The sequence below is a fragment of the Etheostoma spectabile genome, chromosome 7 (assembly GCF_008692095.1).
Source record: "Etheostoma spectabile isolate EspeVRDwgs_2016 chromosome 7, UIUC_Espe_1.0, whole genome shotgun sequence".
In the NCBI taxonomy this organism is placed as follows: domain Eukaryota; kingdom Metazoa; phylum Chordata; class Actinopteri; order Perciformes; family Percidae; genus Etheostoma; species Etheostoma spectabile.
In genome coordinates this window covers 23,845,572-23,872,509 of record NC_045739.1, presented here as the reverse complement: position 1 = coordinate 23,872,509, position 26,938 = coordinate 23,845,572, and the positions used below count along the sequence as shown (strand labels likewise).

The window sequence follows — 26,938 nt, the reverse complement described above, 5'->3', positions numbered from 1 at the left end:
GACTACACTCATCACTCTGATCTTAACTATTAGTCAAAATAATTCAAAATCTTTGCTTTTTTTAACTCAAATATTAGGTATTATTCTATTTAAGTGAGGGTTATTGACAATGAATTCCAAGTAGTAGTAAAACTAGAGGTAGAAAGGTGGTGTTAGTGAAAACTAAAATAAAAAAAGTCTGAAAAAGGGACAACATTTTTACATTTTTGTCCGTTTTTGACCCAGAAGGAAAGCACAAGGGTTATCCAGAGTTAAGTGAAGCTTGGTGCAAATACATGCAGTAAAGATCCCCCCCCCCCCCCCCCGCCTCTCCACCAATCGCAGAGGCTTAATGTGATCCCACTTCTATCACTTCCCACAGTCTACATGTCAGATATGGTGTTAGTGAAGTCTAAAAAAAAGGACAAAAATGTCAAATCTTTGTCCGTTTTTGACCCTGAAGGACAACACAAGGGTTACATGATCTATGCCACTTGTACCAAACCAGAGCAACAGGGGGACAGCTCGGGTCCTCTTGCAGGACTTCAACCAAGCGTTGCATGAATAAGCATGCGGCTATCTCCGGGGCCTGTGTGCGTCTGTGTGTCTGTGTGTGTGTGTGTGTGTGTGTGTGTGTGTGTGTGTGTGTGTGTGTGTGTGTGTGTGTGTGTGTGTGTGTGTGTGTGTGTGTGTGTGTGTGTGTGTGTGTGTGGTGTGTGTGTGTGTGTGTGTGACGTACCCCAGTTCATCAGCGATGAAGACGATCCGTCTCTCCAGGACGGCGGAAGCAAACACCAGCAAAACCTCCGCGTCGGTCAGGCAGTTGAACAGCGTGGCGAAGTTGACGTGCTCCAGCCAGGAGTCCAACGGCCGAGTCAGACTGATGATCTGGGGGGGGGGGGGGTCACAAACAGGCATGGGTCACATGTCTGGCCAGGTCCAGGTCCAGGTCCAGCAGCTCCGTCTCACACCCTGTTACTCTACCGACTGAAGTTAGCTGCATTCAATGACTTCTTCTGTGTTCTTCGCCGCGATAGCAGAGTTACCCGCTGAAACACTGGTGCAAATACAGGTTTGCCCCTCATACTTAACAATACACAGCTGTGTGAATACAAAATTAAAACTGTGGACAAATGTCAGAAGTGTGGACCGGGTCAGACTGAAGATCTGGGGGGGGGGTCACCAACAGGCACGGGGCCGGTTACCGGTGTCGAGGTAGACCGCCTTTTGAAAAAGTCCCTAAAACTCTACTGTCATACCCATAGACCAGGGGTCGGGAACCTTTTTGACTCAGAGAGCCATGAAAGCAAAATATTTGGAAATTTATTTCAGTAAGAGCCATATAATATACACTCACCGGCCACTTTATTAGGTACCCCATGCTAGTAACGGGTTGGACCCCCTTTTGCCTTCAGAACTGCCTCAATTCTTCGTGGCATAGATTCAACAAGGTGCTGGAAGCATTCCTCAGGGAGTTTGGTCCATATTGACATGATGGCATCACACAGTTGCCGCAGATTTGTCGGCTGCACATCCATGATGCGAATCTCCCGTTCCACCACATCCCAAAGATGCTCTATTGGATTGAGATCTGGTGACTGTGGAGGCCATTTGAGTACAGCCAACTCATTGTCATGTTCAAGAAACCAGTCTGTGATGATTCCAGCTTTATGACATGGCGCATTATCCTGCTGAAAGTAGCCATCAGAAGTTGGGTACATTATGGTCATAAAGGGATGGACATGGTCAGCAACAATACTCAGGTAGGCTGTGGCGTTGCAACGATGCTCAATTGGTACCAAGGGGCCCAAAGAGTGCCAAGAAAATATTCCCACACCATGACACCACCACCACCAGCCTGAACCGTTGATACAAGGCAGGATGGTCCATGCTTTCATGTTGTAGACGCCAAATTCTGACCCTACCATCCGACTGTCGCAGCAGAAATCGAGACTCATCAGACCAGGCAACGTTTTTCCAATCTTCTATTGTCCAATTTCGATGAGCTTGTGCAAATTGTAGTCTCAGTTTCCTGTTCTTAGCTGAAAGGAGTGGCACCCGATGTGGTCTTCTGCTGCTGTAGCCCATCTGCCTCAAAGTTGGACGTACTGTGCGTTCAGAGATGCTCTTCTGCCCACCTTGGTTGTAACGGGTGGTTATTTGAGTCACTGTTGCCTTCTATCAGCTCGAACGCTCTGGCCATTCTCCCTCTGACCTCTGGCATCAACAAGGCATTTCCGCCCACAGAACTGCCGCTCACTGGATGTTTTTTCTTTTTCGGACCATTCTCTGTAAACCCTAGAGATGGTTGTGCGTGAAAAATCCCAGTAGATTAGCAGTTTCTGAAATACTCAGACCAGCCCTTCTGGCACCAACAATCATGCCATGTTCAAAGTCACTCAAATCACCTTTCTTCCCCATACTGATGCTCGGTTTGAACTGCAGGAGATTCTCTGACCAGTCTACATGCCTAAATGCACTGAGTTGCCGCCATGTGATTGGCTGCTTAGAAATTAAGTGTTAACGAGCAGTTGGACAGGTGTACCTAATAAAGTGGCCGGTGAGTTAAGACTGAATTCAACTAAATGTGAGTATAATAAGCTCTGAATGTATTCTTTTAAATCGGAGGAAGGGAACCTTTTTGACTCAGAGATTTTTTTTAAAATGTTTAAAAACAAAACTAGGGGAATTAATCCCCGGGTCCGCAGGGGGAGTTGCTGCTGGCGAGCCCCCCCGGGCTCCAGCCTTTCCCCCCGCGGGGTATTTTGCGGGCGTGGCGTCGAAGTGCCGCTTTACTTCGACCGTTTCCTCGATCAATTTGGGGTTGAAATTAAACACCCAGACCCGCTCCTCCAGAAAGGGAATTCTTGGGCCATTCTCCGGGAAATGTACATACTCCTTTTTTTTTTTCTTTTCCCCACTTCTTCCCCAAAGGGTTTTGGTTTTGGCCCCCTGACGACAGTGTTTTAAAAGGGGGCTTTTACCGTTTCCCCCCCCAAAAGGGCCCAACTGGGTTTTATCATCCAATTATAAGGAAAATTGCTCCGCAGCCAATGCAGCCCTGAGGGAAAGACGTGGAAAATTTGATCGAGGGGTTTAAAAATAAGAAAAATTTTTGTTTTTTTTCTGCGAGCCAATAAAATTTAAAAAAGCCCACCTGGCTCGGACCAACTTTTCCCGAACCCTGCCATAGACGTTAAAAAAAACCCTCAGTTGTCCCGGGGAAAAATTGCCCCCTTGCCTATAAAATTTTTTTTGTTTTTTTAAATTTTTAAATTTTATTTATTCCATTTTTTGGGTGGAAAAAAACCTTTATGTGTTTTTTTTATGGTCTGTACGACTTTTTGTCACGCTAGACATGACTTTTTATGATTTTTTTAAACCTACAACTTGACTTTTGATCACTTTTTTCACATTTGTACTGTTACGTTTTTCCTTTTTTATAAAAAACCCTACGAAAACTTTTTCGCCCCTTTCCCCGGGGGTTGGTTTTTTTAACGATCTTCAGGCCCAAAAAAAAAAAGCAGTTTAGAATCCGTCCCCCGCAGTGCGTGTTTTTAGAGTAAAATACACTGTTTTAAAGGGGAAACAAGTTTTTTTTTTAAAAAACATTTAAAAAAAAAATAATACATTGAAACTGCCTAAGACCAAAGGAAAAATGACGGGGCTCTCACAGTTTTTTGTTACCGTATTTACCTAAAAAAAGACCCCAGTTTTCCGCCCACATCCGAAAACCCGACAAGGGGGTTTTTTTGGATCCCTCACCCCGCTCAGGAATGAGCTTTTAATCCCACGGTGTTCCCCGGGGCGGGAACGGAGCCTCCCCAGCTTCTGCATGAATGGGTAAATCACCCGCCATGGAGATCTGCCGCCGCTTCTCCCTCGTCCCAAAATTTTTTCCCACCCGCCAAAACCACACCCACACACCCCACACGCCGCACGCACGACGCCGGGACCCCCACCCACCCCACAAAACCAACACACACATTCACAAAGACCCCAAAAAACACACACACCCACAAAACCCCCAAAGAAACGACACACATTCCACACCACGAAGACAAACCCCACCAAAAACAACACACATACCCACACACCCCACACACACACACACACAAAAAACACACAAGACCACAAGCACACACCACACACACACACATAAGACAGACACACACACGCAACAAAGACAGACACACACACGCACAATGACAGACACACATACACCACACACACACACACACACAAAGACAGACACACATGCACACACACACACACACACACACACACAAAGACAGACACACATGCACACACACACACAAAGACAGACACACATGCACACACACACACACACGAAGACAGAGACACACACACACGCACAGACAAAGACAGACACACACACACGCACAAAGACAGACACACATACACGCACACACACACACAAAGACAGACACACATGCACACACACACACACACACAAAGACAGACACACATGCACACACACACAAAGACAGACACACATGCACACACACACACACACAAAGACAGACACACATGCACACACACACACACAAAGACAGACACACATGCACACACACACACACAAAGACAGACACACATGCACACACACACACACACAAAGACAGACACCACTGCACACACACACACACACACACACACAAAGATAGACACACATGCACACCACACACACACACACACACACAAAGACAAAGACAAAGACAAATTGAATTGTAATTGGCATATCTGGCTGAACCACCCCCCCCCCCATCCGACTCGTTCAGCAGTTCTGGTGCTGGTTCAGGGTCAGGGCCAGATATTGAGCCGGTTCTTTGCTTTTCCACACAAATAAACCTGGTTCTGGGCCAAGAACATGGGTCCAACTCAGCACCAACGTAGCGCTGGTCTAGAGATAAGAACCGGTTACATCAGGTGCTGGGGGGGGGGGGGGGGGGGGGGCGGGGTTATCATGACGTTCGAAAACAAGACCCACCGTGGTCTGGGGAGGAAACCAGAACCACCGTGGTCTGGGGGGGAAACCAGAACCACCGTGGTCTGGGGAGGGAACCAGAACCACCGTGGTCTGGGTAGGGAACCGGAACCACCGTGGTCTGGGGAGGGAACCGGAACCACCGTGGTCTGGGGAGGAAACCAGAACCACCGTGGTCTGGGGAGGAAACCAACAGTCTGCTGGCTCTCAGGCTGGGGAAGATCCAGCTGGTTCTTAGAGAACTGGAGTAGAACCAGCACCAAACTGGCACCACCACCAGCACCAGAACCAGAACCAGCACCTGGTTAGCCTTGGTGGAAAAAGACATAAAAAAGAGAGATTGGATTCGGTTGCACGCACCTTGGAGAAGAGGCCGAAACAAGCCAGGGTGCTGATGATGCAGTAGGCCTCGGGGGGGCGCGCTCCTTTCCCTCCCGGCTGCAGAGATTGGAGAGTGAAAGCAGAGGAGGAACATTGGAAAACGAGACCCAAACGACGATGACACAGTTCATCAGCTTCAGCCTACTCACTGACCAGTAACCTCCTGCAGTATCCGTTTCTTCTGCTGCCGTCGACCTCCGTCAGGACGAAGGAGAACGTCTCGCTGGGGGACGAAGAGGGAGAAACTCAAAAACCAGGACGCACACCGAGCACGTTGGCATGCACACCCAAGGGTGCCTCGGATCAGGATGTTTGGGGCCGACCACCAGACGCAGCATTGGTCGATACCGATCACCGGGTCTATTTGAAGCCTTCTATTTATCATCACAGCGTCACATATTTATCACATACACTACCGGTCAAAAGTTTGGGGTCACTTAGAAATTTCCATACCACTCCATTATAGACAGAATACCAGCTGATCTGAGTGGGGGGGCTGATCTTTAATGCAATATCTACATTACCCATTATCACCAACCATTCATTCAATCATCCAAAGGCACATTATGTTTACTAATCTGATATCATTTTAAAAAACTAACTAGAAAAACACTGGCAAACCTATTTGCAATGATGTCAGCACATAATGTAATCTGATTACTGCCCTGGTTAAAAAAACAATGCAACTGATCTCAGCTGGGATTCTGTCTATAATGGAGTGCAATGGAAATTTCTAAGTGACCCCAAACTTTTGACCGGTAGTGTATGTTAATAGTCTTAACAACAATGTATATGCATTGTGAATTGTCAAATGTTTAGAGACTATATCAGCAATTGTTTAGCTTTTTGTTCTAGCTCAAAATCAGAAAAAAAACAGTAGTAGTGCAATCGTCTGATTGGCCGATCCGATCGGCCTTTATGGAGACCACCAATCTAACTATTTAGAGTCTTTATCGGCCGATAACGATCAGTGACCGAGCAACCGGAGCACCCTTAATTATTCAGAATATGACAATATTCAGAATTTGATACAGAATTCAGGATTTGGTCATGTAAACAGCATATTTAACGTAAATAGGAATATTGGTGGAACAGTAACTTTCGTTGGCCATGTTAGCAGCTTAGTCTGAATATCGTCTTTTTCGCAATAAGGGCAAAAAACCAGAACATTACGTGCACGTAAACGTAGTCACTGTTGTACAGTTGAAGCATTGATACAGGAATAAAAGAAAGTGATAAGACAGAGGAGTTGTACCTGTGATATTCTGTCAGAGGAGCCCAGCTGATGCCCTCTGGGAAACAGAAGAGGGTGAGCGCCTTTAGTGTCTTCTCCTCTTCCTCCTTCTGAAATTTGGCCATCCCATCTCTCTGAAAGTAAACAACCACACACACACCTCTGTCAATTCATTCATGTAAAGCAACGTGTGTATTTTAGTGTGTGTGTTTCCTTTCCAAACACTGTAAAAGTGTCTTTGACTGTTGCAAAAATCACTATATAAATAAAATGCATCATTATCATTGAAGTGCCCATATTATGCTCATCACTGAATTTTGAGGTTGTACCAGAATAGGTTTCCATGGTTTCCTTTTCATAAAACACCATATAGTTGTTGTACTGCCCATTGCTGCAGCTCCTCTTTTCACCCTGTGTGTTGAGCTCTCTGTCTTAGCTCCAGAGTGAGATATCACACTTCTATACTATCTCTGCTGGGAGTTGCACATGCTCAGTAGCTCGGTCTGTTTTGAAGCCATAACGTGAGCTACAAGGTAACGGAGCCATTTAAATATTGTCCTGTTTCTTTTGAAAACTAAACAACAGATAAATAGAGTCTCTAAACACTTCAGGTGTAAAGTTATTTGCTGTCAAAGTGGCGCCAAAATGAATGGAAGTCAATGGGATGCTAACAGCAGGTGATGGCTTCGTGACATTAAAATGGCGCCACGGGAGCTACGCTTACGATACGATATTATTGCGATTTTAAACATATTGCATTATTCTACAATATATCTATTGCAATTTATGACCTTTTTTCCAACTTCTGATTTTTCCCCAATTTCAAACGACGCCCCCAAAAGAAAACTTATCAACATCTGTTTCATCTAAAAAGAAACATTTCTCTGTTTGTTCATATCACTTCAATTTAACTGCTGCAAAATGGGACAAACATATATATAATATATAATAAAAGATCCATACTTGGCGCCTGTGAATCGATATGGGAGCGTCCCACTTTGGCCCACATTGGTCCACATTGGCCCACATTGGCCTCCTTCAAGAGCCAGGTAAAGCTGTCGCTAAGAGCTAACCCAACGTTTAACCACCGCTAACTTGTGTTTCCATTTTAATTTCAACCAATGAATTGTCCTGCATTTGTTTTTGGTTTTTCCTCTTTTCTTCTTGTTTTTATATCCTAAATGTTACTATCCTGAGTCTTTTTTTACTGTAACTCCGACCTGCCTATTGGACGGCAGACAATCTGGCACATTTACGTGTGTTGTTGTACTTGTTCATTAATGTGCAACGTCCATCCATCCATCTTCGTCCTCTTATCCGGTATCGGGTCTCGGGGGCAGCAGCTCCAGCAGTGGACCCCAAACTTCCCTTTCCCGAACCACATCAACCAGCTCCAACTGGGGGGTCCCGAGGCGTTCCCAGGCCAGGTTGGAGATATGATCCCTCCACCTAGTCCTGGATCTTCCCCGAGACCTCCTCCCAGCTGGACGTCCCTCCACCTAGTCCTGGGTCTTCCCCCGAGGCCTCCTCCCAGCTGGACGTCCCTCCACCTAGTCCTGGGTCTTCCCCCGAGGCCTCCTCCCAGCTGGACGTCCCTCCACCTAGTCCTGGGTCTTCCCCCAAGGCCTCCTCCCAGCTGGACGTCCCTCCACCTAGTCCTGGGTCTTCCCCAAGGCCTCCTCCCAGCTGGACGTCCCTCCACCTAGTCCTGGGTCTTCCCCCGAGGCCTCCTCCCAGCTGGACGTCCCTCCACCTAGTCCTGGGTCTTCCCCCAAGGCCTCCTCCCAGCTGGACGTCCCTCCACCTAGTCCTGGGTCTTCCCCCAATGCCTCCTCCCAGCTGGACGTGCCTGGACCACCTCCCTAGGGACCCCCCCAGGAGGCATCCTCACCAGATGCCCGAACCACCTCAACTGGCTCCTTTAGACGTGAAGGAGCAGCGGCTCTACTCCGAGCTCCTCTCAGATGACTGAGAACCCATTTTGGCCGTTCTTTCGGTCATGACTAAAGACTAATGTGTATTGGGCTGAATTAAAAAGATACAGTACTGCCACTGAAAATATCGTGATACTATCCTGGATTGATTCCCCCCCCCCCCCCACCCCTCTACTGTAAACCCGTGTTGCGTCCCCCTGACCTTGGGGAACTGGTAAGTGATCTGGGGCTCGTAGCTGCTGCCGTCTCTGGTCTTCTTGAGGCTGACCACCACCAGATACTCGAAGAAGTACTGGCCGCTGGCGTAGCGGTGCTGCCTGGACCCGCCGTCCGCCCCCGGGCCGTTGTCTGCTGCCCCCCCCGGGCCCAGCTGCTCAGCCGCCTCACAGTCTTTGACTTCTACACAGAAATGTAGAAATACAAGCATGTAAAAATAAAAAATAAAAAAAATAAAAAATAAAAATCTAAATGTTGAGTATAAGCACAGATGCCAATAGATGTACATGTGGAAAGGATTTAGACATGATATAAGCAAAGTGGACTGGTCATAATTTTTGCCTTAAAGCTCATAAATGTTCTTCTAATAAAGAAGGAAAAGAAAATCGCAATACTATGGGATTGCAATACAAATCCAACCCCATGTATCGTGGAAGAAGTGAATCGGGACAGAAGCATATCGTCCCGGCCTTGTTAACGTCATCGTACTCACTGTCTCTTTTGCCTTTGCGGAAGGAGGGGAACCGGGCACTGAAGCGCTTGAAGGCTCCCTGTTGTTCACCTTCATCGGGTCCGGACGGGATCGCGGCTGCAGAAACAGAATCAACAGAATCAACAGAATCAACACTGAAACCTTCAGAAACAGAAACATCCCCCTACCCTGCAAGCTTAGTAGTGACTACAGGATCACAGCAGCTACAGATGATGGATAGATAGATAGATAGATAGATAGATGGATAGATGGATGGATGGATGGATAGATACATAGATAGATAGATAGATAGATAGATGGATAGATGGATAGATGGATGGATGGATGGATAGATACATAGATAGATAGATAGATAGATAGATGGATAGATGGATAGATAAATAGATAGATAGAGAGATAGATAGATAGATGGATATGGAGATAGATAGATATTTATTGATCCCCAAAAATGGGAAATTACAGTGTTACAGCAGCACACAAAATATACATACAATATACATGAAATAATAATAACAAAATATAAGAATAAAATATAAGAATATAAGAACAAATATTTCAATGTATACAAGATGGGGAAAACAAAATGTGCAACTGATGGATCTTTATCAGTTATTGCTGTCGGGGTGTAAAGACCATCTCAGTAAATATATATATATATATATATATATATATATATATATATATATAAAAGTGTATACGGGAAATAGTTGCCAACGTTGCCTTCAAGTGTCTGTAAATGTTTTGATGTGAGTTTTATTTCCTCATCATTAGAATTGATTTTAACAGCTCGCCAAGCCCAAAACGGAGGGTAAAATACTCCCAAAAACAGAGTTACTACTTGACAAATGTTAACTTTATTTTATAATTGTGGGTAATTGTCCGTTTTAACAGCCTTTTCATAATGGAAGTGAGTTCCTGGGCAATGTGAGCTGGTTGTGACACATAAGATATTAACCAGAAGATTAAAGAAACCACAACAACTAAGGTTTTGCAACACCCGTCTTTCCTTATAAGTCTCCTGTGTTTACGGCAGCAGTCACAGTGCTGAATCATCTGTTTATACCCCAGACCCCGAGGAAAGAATCTGCAAACGTGTGCTGCGTTCAGGTCATGTGGGAAAAAACAGCTTTCTCTTAGGTACATTCTGTGTGCCTCATCTTTCAGATAGTAAATAAAACGGCATTTGCAAAATGCTGGTGAATGCCATTCAAAATTTACAAGTGACGTCAGGCATCACTTCATTTGATTTCATATTTAAATCAATAATTAGAAGTGAAGAAATGGTTTTCATCTAATTTTTTTAAACCTCACTTGGGAACTCACTGATTTCCTAAATGTTGGTTTTACAATAAACAAGAAAATACCTCACGTCTAGTGAATCAAAAGAGCAGAGATCACAACTCCTCTCATGAGAAAGACAAAGAAAAAAGAAGGAACAGAGAGAAAGAGAAACGGATTTTTCCAATAAACTTACTGAAGTAAAAAGATTTTAATGTGCAAATTCATTATCAGGAGCGTTGGAAGAAGTATTCAGCTCCTGAATTAATGAAACTAAAAAAATGACTTTTCACAGATCTAATGATTGTAGGTTTTTGACAGTAATTTAGGTTTTATCTGCTCTAGCTTCTTTGATGTTTTAGACACACATGGTGATAACGGTCCACAGTGATGTGAAAAGGAGACGCAAAACTACCAAAAAAAGGACACAAACCGACTACAAAGAGACACAAAATGTATGAGGGAACATCCATCTTCATCTTCATCTTCATCCGCTAACGGGTCTCGGGGGCAGCAGCTCCAGCAGGGGACCCCAAACTTCCCTTTCCCAAACCCCATCAACCAGCTCCCACTGTGGGATCCCGAGGCGTTCCGGGCCCGGTTGGAGATTTAATCTCTCCACCCAGTCCTGGGTCTTTTCCCCCCGGCCTCCTCCAGCTGGACGTCCTCCACCTAGTCCTGGGTCTTCCCCCGAGGCCTCCTCCCAGTGGACGTCCCTCCAAACCCAGTCCTGGGTCTTCCCCGAGGCCTCCTCAGTGGACGTCCCGCACCTAGTCCTGGGCTTCCCCCGAGCCTCCTCCCAGCTGGACGTCCTCCACCTAGTCTGGTCTTCCCCGAGGCCTCCTCCCCGCTGGAGTCCCTCCACCTAGTCCTGGGTCTTCCCCCCAGGCTCCCCCCACTGGACGTCCTCCACCTAGCCTGGGTCTTCCCCGAGGCCTCCTCCAGCTGGACGTCCCTCCACCCAGTCCTGGGTCTTCCCCGAGGTCTCCTCCCAGCTGGACGTCCTCCACCTAGTCCGGGTTCCCCCCAGGCCTCCTCCCAGCTGGATCCCTCCAAACCAGTCCCGGGTCTTTCCCCCAGGCCTCCTCCAGTGGACGTCCCTCCACCTAGTCCTGGGTCTTCCCGAGGCCCCCTCCCCGCGGAGTCCCTACCTAGTCCTGGGTCTTCCCGAGGCTTTCCCCCCAGCTGGACGTCCCTCCACCTAGTCCTGGGTCTTCCCCGAGGCCTCCTCCCAGCTGGACTCCCTCCCAAACCCAGCCTGGGGGCTTCCCCGAGGCCTCCTCCCAGTGGACGTCCCTCCACCTAGTCCTGGGTCTTCCCCCGAGGCCTCCTCCCAGCTGGACGTGCCTCCACTTAGTCAGGGTCTTCCCCCGATGCCTCCTCCCAGCTGGACGTCCCTCCACCTAGTCCTGGGTCTTCCCCCGAGGCCTCCTCCCAGCTGGACGTGCCCCACCTAGTCCAGGGTCTTCCCCCGATGCCTCCTCCCAGCTGGACGTGCCTGGACCACCTGTCAGACCTGGAGACGCCGCCCCCCCCCCCCCCCCCCCCCCGAGGAAACCCATTTTAGCCGCTTGTACCCTGGAAATTACTTCTTCTTGAGGAAGGACGCCTTAACCACCCCCCCCCCCCCCCCCCCCCCCCAAAATACGAGCTCCTAAGTCTTTCCCAAACCGAGGGAAAACACCGCGACGTAGGTGTAGGTTAGATCAGGTGTGCCATTAAGAAGGCACATCAGAGGCTATATTTTTGGAGGTGTCTTAAGAAATATGGTACGTTCCTTAATATTCTACAGAACTTCTACCGTTGAACAATTGAGTACGGAAAAGGATTAGGGCCACTGGTGAAAAATGTATGTGAATTCTGACTTTTTTCTCATAATTCTGACTTTTTTTCCTCATAGTTCTGAGAAAAAAGTCAGAGAAAAAAGTCAGAATTCTGACTTTGATCTCAGAATTCTGACTTTGATCTCAGAATTCTGACTTTGATCTCAGAATTCTGACTTTAATCTCAGAATTCTAAAATTCTTAAAAAGTCAGAATTCTGAGAAAAAAAGTCAGAACTCACATACATGTTCCCCCAGTGGCCCTAATCCTCTTCCGTGATTGAGAGTGTATTGACAGGTACCATTGCAGTGTGGTTTGGTGCGGCTACTCCACATGACCTTAATCTTCTGACCAAGGTCAAAACTGCATCTAAAATCATCGGCGTTCCACTGGAACCGCCGCAACATATTTACTGGAAACGCAGCACTAAGAAGGCACGTGGTATTATGCGGGATCCTAGTCATCCTGCACACAACCTCCCCCCCCCCCCCCCCCCGGGATATTAAAAAACCTTACATCCACGCGTTCCCTGAATCCAAATGAATCTCGTGATATAGGCCACGCCCACTTCCGCCTAGACTTTTATGCGTGAAAAGTCGTGATTTATCGAAACCCAAGTTTTTCTAACTCCTCCGAGACCGTGCAATGGATCTGCACGAAACTTGGCACATAGCATCTCCAGACCGACCTGACAAAAAGTTGCATAAAGATTATTTATAGGATCAAAATAGTGCGTATTACGCGCAAACAAATTTTTGGAGCTAGCTATGAAAACGTTGTCTTTGCCATATCTCGGCCAAGATAAATGCTATCAAAGCCAAACTTTTCCAGTATCCTTTGGCCACTAGGGGGTGCTATAAATTCAAAAAAAAGTTTATTTCTCATGAACCGCTCATCCGAATTTCACAAAATTTGACGGATACCATCTAGGCCCGCTCCTGAGGCGGTCCTCACAGTGGGGTAGGGATTGGTGCGCTCCCCGGGTCGCTGGGGACGACAGGCGCGGGGAGGCTTGGACCCCGTTGAAACTGCGAGCAGTTCTAGTTATTATTGTTATTATGATAAAAACTGTTACTGTTGACCGGTGCTGAGAGAGTGCAATAAGGCATATTGTATTTCATTGCTGTGGTACTCTGTACTAAGGTGCATATAACAAACTTAAACTTGAACTTTAAGTTGAAATGAGGAGCCCATGAAGACGTAGTTGACCTACAACTGGAGCAGAGAGAACAAGACACGGTCTAGGTTTTCACGTTCAATCTGGTTTTCCTTACACAACAACCTTTCCTAAAGCCCAAAGTCCGTCTTAAACCGCCTCTGTTGTCAGGACGATGTGTTTGCACTGTCAATAGCCACGGCCCCGTTTCCCCAGCCAACACCTTGCCGTTGCACAACTCTGCACTCAATCAGCTGCCAAGAGAACATGCAGAATGCAGCCTGCAGCTAAAACTATATTAAGCCTGTAGAGGCTGTTTTTGACTCTTGACATCACTATTTAGATAATGAATGAATCGGTTTAACCCTTGTGTTGTCCTCCAGGGTCAAAACTGACAGTTTTTTGACGCTTTCAACACTTTTTTGACGCTTTTTTTCAGCATTTTATCCTTTTTTGTAGCACTACCACACGTCAATAACACCAATACATCACCACTAGTTTTACACTGTTGTCTTTTTCAGATTCATGGTCAAGAAGCCTCATTTATATGAAATCATATCATGTTTTAGTCTTTTGTCGAAGTTCTTTTTTGGGGTAAATATATTATTATAACACCCAAAATTCAATAAAGTAGTGAACCGATCCTTCAGCGTTATATATGGAACCATCCATGTAATATTTGGACAATTTGGATGAAAGAATCCCACATTTCTGATGTAGAAACCTTTAAAAAATGGGTCAAATTTGGCCCGAGGTCAACAGGAGAGCAACATCATTTTTCATGACAAACATTATCTGATGTCAGCTTGTTAAATGTGAATATCTTCTAGTTTATTCTCCCCTATGTGACAGTAAACTGAATATCTTTGAGTTGTGGACAAAAACAAGACATTTTGGCATTTTGGGAAACACTGGTCCATTTTTTCGCCATTTTCAGACTTTTTAAAGACCAAACAACTCATCAATTTATCCAGAAAATAATCATTAGTTGCCCTTTGGACTACAGCAAAAACTACATTAGGTTGCGTCACTTTTTACTCTTGACATAGACAATGATAAGGCCGGGTAGCTCTCTTTTTCATGACTTTGATTCTCATTTAATTTAAGGAATGGATGTTGATGGATAATCACAGACTGAAATATGTCAACTTTTACTCAATACTATTTCAAAAACACGAGACACTTTTGTCGACGCTTTTCATTGAGGTTTTTAACTTTTACTTACATTTTTGTCCCTTTTTTTCAACACTTTTGTCCCTTTTTTCAGTGTTTGTCACTTTTTTTGACATTTTCAACACTACGTAACACTACCTTATTACCTTTGGTTTTACAGTTATTTTTGGAATTTATGGTCAATAAACCTCATTTATAGGAAATTACACCTAATGTTTGAGTTAGAAAAGCAGAAATTAGGAATTATTTAGACTAAAATTAAAGGAATGGATGTTGATGGATAATCACAGACTGGAATATGTCAACTTTTACTCAATACTATTTCAACAACACTTTTTTCAAATGCTATAAAATAGAATAAGACCCAAAATTAATGAAAGTAGAGATGTATACTTGCCAAAGAGCGTTGTGTGGAATCAATCATGTTATTTTGGGGAATTAAAAAGAACATTGATATAGGACAACGGGTCAATTTGACGCGAGGACAACATGAGGGTTAAGTGCAGTACATGAGTAGAAGTACATAGTTACATTCCACATCTGATAATTGAGTAGCTGTACAACTACATAACAGAAGACTTGTCTAACGCCTGCATGCTTCTGCAGCTACGACGTGGGTGCAGACGCCCTAAAGGCTCCCGAACATGTTACGACACCATGTTGTCGAATCTATAAGAAAAGGGAATGGCGCAGTCACAAAAGCCCAATTAAAACTACCTGGGTTATGTAGCTTCATGTGCTCTTTTTCCTTTCATAATGCCTGCAAAAATGCACATAATTCTTTAAAAGCCGTGCATGATTTTAAGCTTCTACATGCTGTATCATCGGTGCTCCTTTTCTATGTAAACAGACACGTTCCTGGTTTAATATGTACCGGGCCATGAGGAGCCCCACATGGGGTTTGACGTGACTTTAAAATATTTAAAATTTAAAAAAAAAAAGGTGGCTTGCTGATTATAGTGGCAACCTGCACAATTGGTTAATTTACATTTTAGCATGTTATTTAAGCAGTTGCACATTTTGTTTTCCCATCCTGTATATATTTAAATATTCGTTCTTATATTTTATTCTTATATTAAGCAGTTTATTGAACGGATTGCAACAAAAGTGAGACTCATTCTGAGTGTCATTTTTATTTTTTAGCTGCAGAGGCTTCAAAAGTTTAAAGTAATCTGAATTCTCAAGGTGACTTTATTAAGTAGTTCAGTTGAAAAGTATCAAGTTTTAAGGGGTTTAAAGGGTTTTGGAAAAACATCCCTAAAGTACGCTAGGGGAAATTGGGTCTCGGTAAAGGGTTTGGCTTTGGGGTTGACAAAAAACTTTCAAACCCTTTTTCGGACATCCCCAAAAAGAAAAGAAGAAGTTAAATCATTGTGCAATATTATCTTCGATATGACTTTTTTTTTTAACATTCAAATCAATCCAAAAAAAAACCCTGTAAAAAAAAGGGTTTTTTTAAAAAAAGGGAAAAAAAAAAAATTAATTTTTAAACAAAATTAAAAAAAAAACAAGGGGTTACTTCTGTAACCCGCCCCAAAAATTTTTTTAAAAAAAAATTGGTTTAACTTCTGTAATCACTCCAAACTCCATTGAAAAACAAGTGGATTTAACTTCTGTAATCGCCCAAAAAACCCCCTTGAAAAAAAAGTGGTTTTAATTTCTGAAATTTACAATAGTTTGTAAAAAAAAGGGGAAATTTAAAACTTCGTAATGGGCCCCAAAATTTTTATTTAGAAATAGTGGATTTTTTTCTGAAAACGCACCAAACTTTATTTGGGAAATAGGTTTTAAATTTTCTTTTACCCCCCCAAAACTCCAAAAAAAAACTTTTTGGTTTTAACTTCTGTAATCACACCAAACTTCATTTAAAAACAAGTGGATTTAACTTCTGTAATCACACCAAACTTTTTTAGAAAAAAAGGGAAATTTAAACCTTCTGTAAATCACACCAAATTTCCATTTAGAATAGGGTTTTTAACTTCGGTAATCACCCCAAACTTTTTTTTAAAAAAAGGGTTTAAAATTCGGTAATCAAAACCAAAAATTTCTTTTAAAAAAACAGGTGGTTTTAACCTTCGGAAACCCACCCCAAAAACTCGGGTTAAAAAAAGGGTTTTAAACCCTTCTAAAACCCCAAAAACAAATTCCATTGAAAAACAAGTGGATTTATTTTCGGTAATTCCCCAAAAACCTGATGTAAAAAAAAGCGGTTTAACTTCTTTTAATCGCACCAAACTTTATTTAGAAATAGTGGATTTAACTTCTGTAATACCCCAAAATTTCCCAGTTAAAAAAAGTGGTTTTAACTTTTTAAAAACTAAAAACCCCCTTTGGAAAAAAAAGTGGATTTAACTTTTAATCGCACCAAACCCATTTAAAAAAAAGGGGTTTTAATTCTGAAATCACAAAAACCCTTCATTTAGAAACAAGGGTTTTAATTTTGTAATCACCCCAAAAAACTTCATTGAAATAGGGGTTTAACTTCTGAAACCCCAAAATTTGATGTAAAAAAAAGGGGGGTTAACTTCGGTAATCACACCAAATTTCCCTTTAAAAAACAGGGGGATTAACTTCTGAAAATCACACCAAATTTCCCGGAAAAAAAAAGGGATTTAACTTCTAAAATCAAAAAAAAAATCCATTGAAAAAAAAAGGGGTTTTAATTCCTTTTAATCATAAAAAATCCATTTAAAAAACAAGTGGTTTTTAATTTCTGTAAAAACCCAAAACCCAATTTAAAAACAGGTGGATTTAACTTCTGAAAACCCCAAATTTTCATTTTAAAAAAAGTGGTTTGAAACTTCAAAATTCACCCCAAAACCCCTTTTAAAAACAATTGGTTTAACTTCTATAACACCCCCAAACCCCAAAAAAACAAGTGGTTTAAAAACCTTCTGTAATCACCCCCAAAAACTTCATTTAAAAAAAGTGGTTTAAAACTTTTAAATCACCCCAAACTCCATTGGGGAAACAAGGTTTTTAAAACTTCTGTAATCACCCCAAATTTCTTTAAAAAAACAATAATTTAATTCGAATACACCAAACCCCAATTGAAAAAAAAATGGTTTTTAGAGTCTTTTTAAGCTTTATTTGGGTTTAAATCTGTCCCCGTAGCTTTTCCCAACGGGGGAAAGTGAAAAAACCCAGCTTTTTTTTTTCCCTAAAGGGTTTGACTCCCTTTACCTCGGGGAGTTAGGCTACAACTCGCACGAGGAATGTCAACATCGCACTTGCCCGACGGGTTTACGCTAGGGCCCTCGTCGGTTTTAAACCCGCCCATGCCCAAGGGTTTCGCAAATCACCTTTGAACGGTTTCTTTGGCTTTTTAAAATCAAAATCTCACCCCGAACGGGTACAGTCAGAACAAAGTTAGTAAAATACTTTAAGGGGGTGAAAACCCTTCGGCGGCGTTGGTCGTCCAAAACTTACTCCATCTGTTCTTAAAGTTCGTCAATCCGGGTCCTTTTCGTCTCCTTATAGCCGTTTCACTCATCGCTGCTTAACTCCACACGAGCGCTGTAGCGTTGTTGTGCTTTCGGCCGTTTTCGTCGTCGTTAGCAACAAGACAGCGGCACTTTGTGTCTCCATTCCCGTGCGGACATCATGCAGCATCCTGGCTCGCGCTCGCCACTGGCCAACCGGCGTAGTTCACGGACTGAAACAGCTCTCTATGCTGGCGCGCGCCCAAGCGGTGCTGTCTTGTGTTGCGTTGATGTTCAGTCGGAAAAATCAGCACTTCACGTTTTTCTTGCTGTGTGTTGACCTTTGTCCTGTCAGTTCAATTCCTACAGTCTGTATTGGGACCAGTGAACCAAGTGAGTCACAAGTTTAACCCTCATGTTGTCCCCATGTTGTCCCCATGTTGTCCCATGTTGCCCTCATGTTGTCCCCATGTTGTCCCCATGTTGTCCCCATGTTGTCCCCATGTTGTCCCATGTTGTCCTCATGTTGTCCCCATGTTGTCCTCATGTTGTCCCCATGTTGTCCCATGTTGTCCCATGTTGTCCTCATGTTGCCCCTGTTGTCCCCATGTTGTCCTCATGTTGTCTTCATGTTGTCCTCATGTTGTCCCATGTTGTCTTCAGTTGCCCTCATGTTTTTCCCCTTTTTGTCCTCATGTTGTCCTCATGTTGTCCCCATGTTGCCCTCATGTTGTCCTCATGTTGTCCCCATGTTGTCTTCATGTTGTCCTCATGTTGTCCTCATGGTGTCCCATGTTGTCTTCATGTTGTCCTCATGTTGTCCCCATGTTGTCTTCATGTTGCCCTCATGTGTCCCCATGTTGCCCTCATGTTGTCCTCATGTTGTCCTCATGTTGTCCTCATGCTGTCCCATGTGTTTCATGTTGTCCTCATGTTGCCCTCATGTTGTCCCCATGTGCCCTCATGTTGTCCTCATGTTGTCCCCATGTTGTCCTCATGTTGCCCTCATGTTGTCCCCATGTTGTCTTCATGTTGCCCTCATGTTGTCCCCATGTTGTCCTCATGTTGTCCTCATGTTGTCCTCATGTTGCCTCATGTTGTCCCCATGTTGTCTTCATGTTGCCCTCATGTTGCCCTCATGTTGTCCCATGTTGTCTTCATGTTGCCCTCATGTTGTCCCCATGTTGTCCCATGTTGTCTTCATGATGTCCTCATGTTGCCCTCATGTTGTCCCCATGTTGTCTTCATGTTGCCCTCATGTATCCCCTGTTGTCCTCATGTTGCCCTCATGTTGTCCCATGTTGTCTTCATGTTGCCCTCATGTTGCCCTCATGTTGTCCCCATCTTGTCTTCATGTTGCCCTCATGTTGTCCCATGTTGTCCCCATGTTGTCTTCATGATGTCCTCATGTTGCCCTCATGTAGTCCTCATGTTGTCTTCATGTTGTCCCCATGTTGTCTTCATGTTGCCCTCATGTTGTCCTCATGTTGTCTTCATGCTGTCCTCATGTTTTCCCCATGTTGTCTTCATGTTGTCCCCTTGTTGTCCTCATGTTGTTCTATTGATGTCTTCATGTTGTCCTCATGTTGTCCTCATGTTGTTGTCATGTTGTTGTCATGTTGTCCTCATGTTGTCCTCATGTTGTCCTCATGTTGTCTTCATGTTGTCCTCATGTTGTCCTCATGTTATCCTCATGTTGTCTTCATGTTGCCCTCATGTTGTCCTCATGTTGTCCTCATGTTGTCTTCATGTTGTCCTCATGTTGTCTTCATGTTGCCCTCATGTTGTCCTTATGTTGTTGTCATGTTGTCTTCATGTTGTCCCCATGTTGTCCTCATGTTGCCCTCATGTTGTCCTCATGTTGTCCTCATGTTGTCCTCATGTTGTCCTCATGTTGCCCTCATGTTGTCTTCATGTTGTCCTCATATTGTCCTCATGTTAACCTCATGTTGTCCTCATGTTGTCCTCATATTGTCCTCATGTTAACCTCATGTTGTCCTCATGTTGCCTCATGTTGTCCTCATGTTGTCCTCATGTTGCCCTCATGTTGTCCTCATGTTGTCCTCATGTTGTCCTCATGTTGTCTTATACCAATGTTCTTTTTAATTCCCCAAAATAACATGATTGATTCCAACGCTCTTTGCCAAGTACAAATCTCTACTTTCATTAATTTTGGGTCTTATTATATTTTATAGCATTGTAAAACAAATGGAAGTGTTGTTGAAATAGTATTGAGTAAAAGTTGACATATTCCAGTCTGTGATTATCATCAACATCCATTCCTTTAATTTCAGTCTCAATAATTCCTAATTTCTGCTTTTCTAACTCAAACATTAGGTGTAATTTCCTATAAATGAGGTTTATTGAGCATAAATTCCAAAAATAACTGTAACACTAAAGTTAATAAGTTAGTGTTACGCAGTGTTAAAAGTTTAAAAAAAAAGACAAACATGGGGAAAAAACGCGTCAAAAGTGTCTCGTGTCGTCTTCCCGTCGACCTGCAGCTTTGTTTTTCTGGGTTGAAATTTCAACATTTTGTTGTTCTATTTCTACAATTTTCTCAACGTTTTTGTCAATGTTATTCCTATTCCTTTGTCACATTTTTGACATTTTTTTAAAATTATTTTTTAGTATTTTTTTGACAATATTTGTGTCGCTTTGTCCAATGTTTTTGACGTTTTTATGTCACTTTTCTTGTCACAATTATTTTTTTTTTTGGGGGGTCAGTTTTCAGCATTTAAAAAAAATGCTTTGGTTGATTTTTTTTTTACCTGCATTTTGCAAATTGTCACTTTTATTCCTATTTCTTTGTCACATTTTTGACTTTTTTTAAAATTATTTTTTAGTCAATTTAAAAAAAAAAAAAATTTCTGGCTTTTGCCAACGTTTTTGATGTTTTTATGTCACTTTTCCCGATTGACAAAAATGTAAAAAAAAAACAAAAAAAAAAAAAAAAAAAATGATTGATTGATTGATTTTCAGGGTTGATGCTCCGGTTACCTCCACATCCAGCTCCATCTGTGTAACGCTGTGACGCACCGTCTTCATCTCGGACTGAGTCTAGGATTAGAAACAAAAACAAAACTGAGTTTCATTCATAAAAGGTTTCATTAACCCTTAAATGGTATTCGGGTCAAATTGACCCATTTCTAATTTTTACAAGAAGAAAAATGGAACAAGTTCCATGTTTTCTACCTGAAAATCAGCGTCCTTTCCTTATTTCCTGTGATAAACAGGTATTCCTGACTCAATTCAGAACATAATTCTGGATATGACCACTTATGTTGTTTTGCAAGATAAGAATGATCACATTGTTAAGTTGAATCACAGGAACGACGCTCTCTCGTAGAACTACACTTCCCAGAGTGCACCGGGGGGTTTTGAACTACGGCTCCTTATATGTTTACCTGCTGTGTAGCTTGGTTAAGACACACGTTGCGGCATTGACCTAATTACTGGATTTTGAGTTAAATGGGTGTACGCCAAAATAAAAGTTCCTTCTGAGTTGGTTAAGAAATTAAAAGTAAGACACAAAATACTGGTAAAATGTTAAGTTCTGTTACATGCCAGAGCTTTACTGACTTTGTAAGATTCTTGAAATTGTCTTTTTCTTTATTCAGTGTGTAATGTTTAAGTGGTTTAGGCATTTAAAATGTATTTAAAAATGTCCAAAATGTTAACTTTGGTTCTGTCTTTAAAAGGTTTCCAACCCAATCGACCACTAATCCAGTCGCCTGACAAAGCCAAATGAGAATAAAAAGAGATTAAGTTGGAAATTGAAAGTTTGGAAATTGAACTTGACACACATAGTGGATTTTTAACATGAATTACAACGAACCCCCGCTTCCATTTTTTTATTGTGTTCTAGTAGAGACTGCATGATTGCATTCCCTGAACATGTCTGTTATCTCAATTGTTGTCAATTGATATTGAGATAAAGACAATATTTGTTAATTGAATATGAAGCATGAAGACAATACAAGGGTTAAGATCTTTGACCAGTTAACGCAAATTTGTTTTGACCCCGTACACCTTCCTCAATTAAGAATAAAAGTGTTATGAATTTGGTTATTTCTCCATGTGTTCCTCCCTGGTTTTGTGTTGTTGTTGTTCCGGTCTAGTTAACCCTTTGAGTGTCTCTATGTTCTGTTTCCTGTTTTATTTTGAAGTCTGGGTCTCTGTCTTGTCTTGCCTTTAGTTCTACTTCCTGTGTTTTCCCGCCTCCTGTGATCACCTGATATTTTCCACCTGTTTCCCTGCCCCCTCGTCACCTGCCTCCCGGTCCTGTGGCCTGTATTTTCCCGTATTTTCCTGTATTTTCCTGTAGTTTCCAGTATTTTTCCTGTAGTTTCCAGTATTTTCCTGTAGTTTCCTGTATTTTCCTGTAGTTTTCCTGTATTTTCCTGTAGTTTTCCTGTATTTTCCTGTAGTTTCCAGTATTTTTCCTGTATTTTCCTGTAGTTTCCTGTTGTTTTCTTGTATTTTCCTGTTATGTTCCTGTAGTTTCCTGTAGTTTCCTGTATTTTCCTGTAGTTTTCCTGTGTTTTCCTGTAGTTTCCTGTTATTTTCCTGTTGTTTTGTTGTATTTTCCTGTTATGTTCCAGTAGTTTCCTGTAGTTTCCTGTATTTTCCTGTAGTTTTCCTGTATTTTCCTGTAGTTTTCTGTAGTTTTCCTGTATTTTCCTGTAGTTTTCCTGTGTTTTCCTGTAGTTTTCCTGTATTTTTCCTGTATTTTCCTGTAGTTTCCTGTGTTTTCCTGTAGTTTCCTGTATTTTCCTGTAGTTTTCCTGTATTTTCCTGTTGTTTTCCTGTGTTTTTCTGTAGTTTTCCTGTATTTTCCAGTATTTTTCCTGTACTTTCCTGTATTTTCCTGTAGTTTTCCTGAGTTTTCCTGTATTTTCCTGTAGTTTCCAGTATTTTTCCTGTATTTTCCTGTAGTTTCCTGTTGTTTTCTTGTATTTTCCTGTTATGTTCCAGTAGTTTCCTGTATTTTCCTGTTATGTTCCTGTATTTTCCTGTAGTTTTCTGTAGTTTTCCTGTATTTTCCTGTAGTTTTCCTGTGTTTTTCTGTAGTTTTCCTGTATTTTCCAGTATTTTTCCTGTATTTTCCTGTAGTTTCCTGTGTTTTCCTGTAGTTTCCTGTATTTTCCTGTAGTTTTCCTGTATTTTCCTGTTGTTTTCCTGTGTTTTTCTGTAGTTTTCCTGTATTTTCCAGTATTTTCCAGTATTTTTCCTGTACTTTCCTGTATTTTCCTGTATTTTCCTGTAGTTTTCCTGAGTTTTCCTGTATTTTCCTGTAGTTTCCAGTATTTTTCCTGTATTTTCCTGTAGTTTCCTGTTGTTTTCTTGTATTTTCCTGTTATGTTCCAGTAGTTTCCTGTATTTTCCTGTTATGTTCCTGTATTTTCCTGTAGTTTTCTGTAGTTTTCCTGTATTTTCCTGTAGTTTTCCTGTGTTTTTCTGTAGTTTTCCTGAATTTTCCAGTATTTTTCCTGTATTTTCCTGTAGTTTCCTGTGTTTTCCTGTAGTTTCCTGTATTTTCCTGTAGTTTTCCTGTATTTTCCTGTAGTTTCCAGTATTTTTCCTGTATTTTCCTGTAGTTTCCTGTTGTTTTCTTGTATTTTCCTGTTATGTTCCTGTAGTTTCCTGTATTTTCCTGTAGTTTCCAGTATTTTTCCTGTAGTTTCCTGTTATTTTCCTGTTGTTTTCTTGTATTTTCCTGTTATGTTCCTGTGTTTTCCTGAGTTTTTCCTGTATTTTCCTTTTATGTTCCTGTATTTTCCTGTAGTTTTCCTGTATTTTCCTGTTATGTTCCTGTTTTTCCTGGTAGTTTTCCTGTATTTCCTGTAGTTTTGCTGTGTTTCCTGTAGTTTTCCTGTAGTTCCAGTATTTTTCCTGTATTTCCTGTAGTTTCTGTTTTTCTGTATTTTCTTGTATTTTCCTGTTATGTTCCAGTAGTTTCCTGTAGTTTCCTGTATTTTCCTGTAATTTTCCTGTAGTTTTTCCTGTGTTTTCTGTAGTTTTCCTGTATTTTTCCAGTATTTCTCCTGTATTTTCCTGTAGTTTTCCTGTGTTTTCCTGGGAGTTTCCTGTATTTTCCTGTAGTTTTCCTGTATTTTCCGGTAGTTTTCCTGTGTTTTCCTGTAGTTTCCTGTTTTCCCCTTTTATTTTCGTTATGTTCCTGTAGTTTCCTGTAGTTTTCCTGTATTTTCTGTAGTTTCCTGTTGTTTTCCTGTGTTTTCTTGTATTTTCCTGTTATGTTCCCGTATTTTCCTGAGTTTTTCCTGTTATGTTCCTGTTATTTTCTGAGTTTTTCCTGTGTTTTCCTGTGTTTTCTGAGTTTTTCCTGTATTTTCCTGTTATGTTCCTGTATTTTCCTGAGTTTTTCATATTTTTTTCTGAGTTTTTCCTGTTATTTTCCTGTACTTTTCCCGTACTTTCCTGTAGTTTCCTGTATTTTCCTGTAGTTTCCAGTATTTTCCTGTATTTTCCTGTAGTTTCCTGTTGTTTTCTTGTATTTTCCTGTTATGTTCCTGTAGTTTCCTGTATTTTCCTGTAGTTTCCAGTATTTTTCCTGTAGTTTCCTGTTGTTTCTTGTTGTTTTCCTGAGTTGTTCCTGTATTTTCCTTTTATGTTCCTGTATTTCCTGTAGTTTTGCTGTGTTTTCCTGTAGTTTCCAGTATTTTTCCTGTATTTTCCTGTAGTTTCCTGTTGTTTTCTTGTATTTTCCTGTTATGTTCCAGTAGTTTCCTGTAGTTTCCTGTATTTTCCTGTAGTTTTCCTGTATTTTCCTGTAGTTTTCCTGTATTTTCCTGTAGTTTTCCTGTGTTTTTCTGTAGTTTTCCTGTATTTTCCAGTATTTTTCCTGTATTTTCCTGTAGTTTCCTGTGTTTTCCTGTAGTTTCCTGTATTTTCCTGTAGTTTTCCTGTATTTTCCTGTAGTTTTCCTGTATTTTCCTGTAGTTTTCCTGTGTTTTCCTGTTCTTTTCTTGTATTTTCCTGTTATGTTCCTGTAGTTTCCTGTAGTTTTCCTGTGTTTTCCTGTAGTTTCCTGTTATTTTCCTGTTGTTTTCCTGAGTTTTTCATATTATTTTCCTGAGTTTTTCCTGTTATGTTCCTGTTATTTTCTGAGTTTTTCCTGTTATTTTCCTGTACTTTCCTGTATTTTCCTGTAGTTTTCCTGTGTTTTCCTGTAGTTTTCCTGTATTTTCCTGTAGTTTCCAGTATTTTTCCTGTATTTTCCTGTAGTTTCCTGTAGTTTTCCTGTAATTGTCCTGTAGTTTCCTGTATTTTCCTGTAATTTTCCTGTAGTTTCTTGTAGTTTTCCTGTGTTTTTGTAGTTTTCCTGTATTTTCCTGTAGTTTCCTGTTGTTTTCTTGTATTTTCCTGTTATGTTCCTGTAGTTTCCTGTATTTTCCTGTAGTTTCCAGTATTTTTCCTGTAGTTTCCTGTTATTTTCCTGTTGTTTTCTTTTATTTTCCTGTTATGTTCCTGTGTTTTCCTGAGTTTTTCCTGTATTTTCCTTTTATGTTCCTGTATTTTCCTGTAGTTTTCCTGTATTTTCCTGTTATGTTCCTGTATTTTCCTGTAGTTTTCCTGTATTTTCCTGTAGTTTTGCTGTGTTTTCCTGTAGTTTTCCTGTAGTTTCCAGTATTTTTCCTGTATTTTCCTGTAGTTTCCTGTTTTCTTGTATTTTCTTGTATTTTCCTGTTATGTTCCAGTAGTTTCCTGTATTTTCCTGTAGTTTTCCTGTATTTTCCTGTAGTTTTCCTGTATTTTCCTGTAGTTTTCCTGTGTTTTTCTGTAGTTTTCCTGTATTTTCCAGTATTTCTCCTGTATTTTCCTGTAGTTTTCCTGTGTTTTCCTGTAGTTTCCTGTATTTTCCTGTAGTTTTCCTGTATTTTCCTGTAGGTTTCCTGTGTTTTCCTGTAGTTTCCTGTTTTCTTGTATTTTCCTGTTATGTTCCTGTAGTTTCCTGTATTTTCCTGTAGTTTTCCTGTATTTTCCTGTAGTTTCCTGTTATTTTCCTGTTGTTTTCTTGTATTTTCCTGTTATGTTCCTGTATTTTCCTGAGTTTTTCCTGTTATGTTCCTGTTATTTTCTGAGTTTTTCCTGTGTTTTCCTGTGTTTTCCTGAGTTTTTCCTGTATTTTCCTGTTATGTTCCTGTATTTTCCTGAGTTTTTCATATTATTTTCTGAGTTTTTCCTGTTATTTTCCTGTACTTTCCTGTACTTTCCTGTAGTTTCCTGTATTTTCCTGTAGTTTCCAGTATTTTTCCTGTATTTTCCTGTAGTTTCCTGTTGTTTTCTTGTATTTTCCTGTTATGTTCCTGTAGTTTCCTGTATTTTCCTGTAGTTTCCAGTATTTTTCCTGTAGTTTCCTGTTATTTTCCTGTTGTTTTCTTGTATTTTCCTGAGTTGTTCCTGTATTTTCCTTTTATGTTCCTGTATTTTCCTGTAGTTTTGCTGTGTTTTCCTGTAGTTTTCCTGTAGTTTCCAGTATTTTTCCTGTATTTTCCTGTAGTTTCCTGTTGTTTTCTTGTATTTTCCTGTTATGTTCCAGTAGTTTCCTGTAGTTTCCTGTATTTTCCTGTAGTTTTCCTGTATTTTCCTGTAGTTTTCCTGTATTTTCCTGTAGTTTTCCTGTGTTTTTCTGTAGTTTTCCTGTATTTTCCAGTATTTTTCCTGTATTTTCCTGTAGTTTCCTGTGTTTTCCTGTAGTTTCCTGTAGTTTTCCTGTATTTTCCTGTAGTTTTCCTGTATTTTCCTGTAGTTTTCCTGTGTTTTCCTGTTCTTTTCTTGTATTTTCCTGTTATGTTCCTGTAGTTTCCTGTATTTTCCTGT

The 26,938-nt window shown here is 41.5% G+C and overlaps 1 protein-coding gene across 1 annotated transcript in view; it reads right to left on the bottom strand.

Moving 5' to 3' along the window:
- Positions 1-26,938, bottom strand: part of LOC116693005 (DENN domain-containing protein 2D) — a 43,853-nt gene that overhangs the window by 5,152 nt on the left and 11,763 nt on the right. The window contains 10 exon segments of the mRNA XM_032521678.1: positions 719-873; positions 3,762-3,792; positions 3,794-3,831; positions 3,833-3,871; positions 5,345-5,422; positions 5,519-5,588; positions 6,621-6,733; positions 8,736-8,932; positions 9,243-9,338; positions 21,095-21,154. Of these exon segments, the coding sequence (XP_032377569.1) occupies positions 719-873; positions 3,762-3,792; positions 3,794-3,831; positions 3,833-3,871; positions 5,345-5,422; positions 5,519-5,588; positions 6,621-6,733; positions 8,736-8,932; positions 9,243-9,338; positions 21,095-21,154 (877 nt within the window).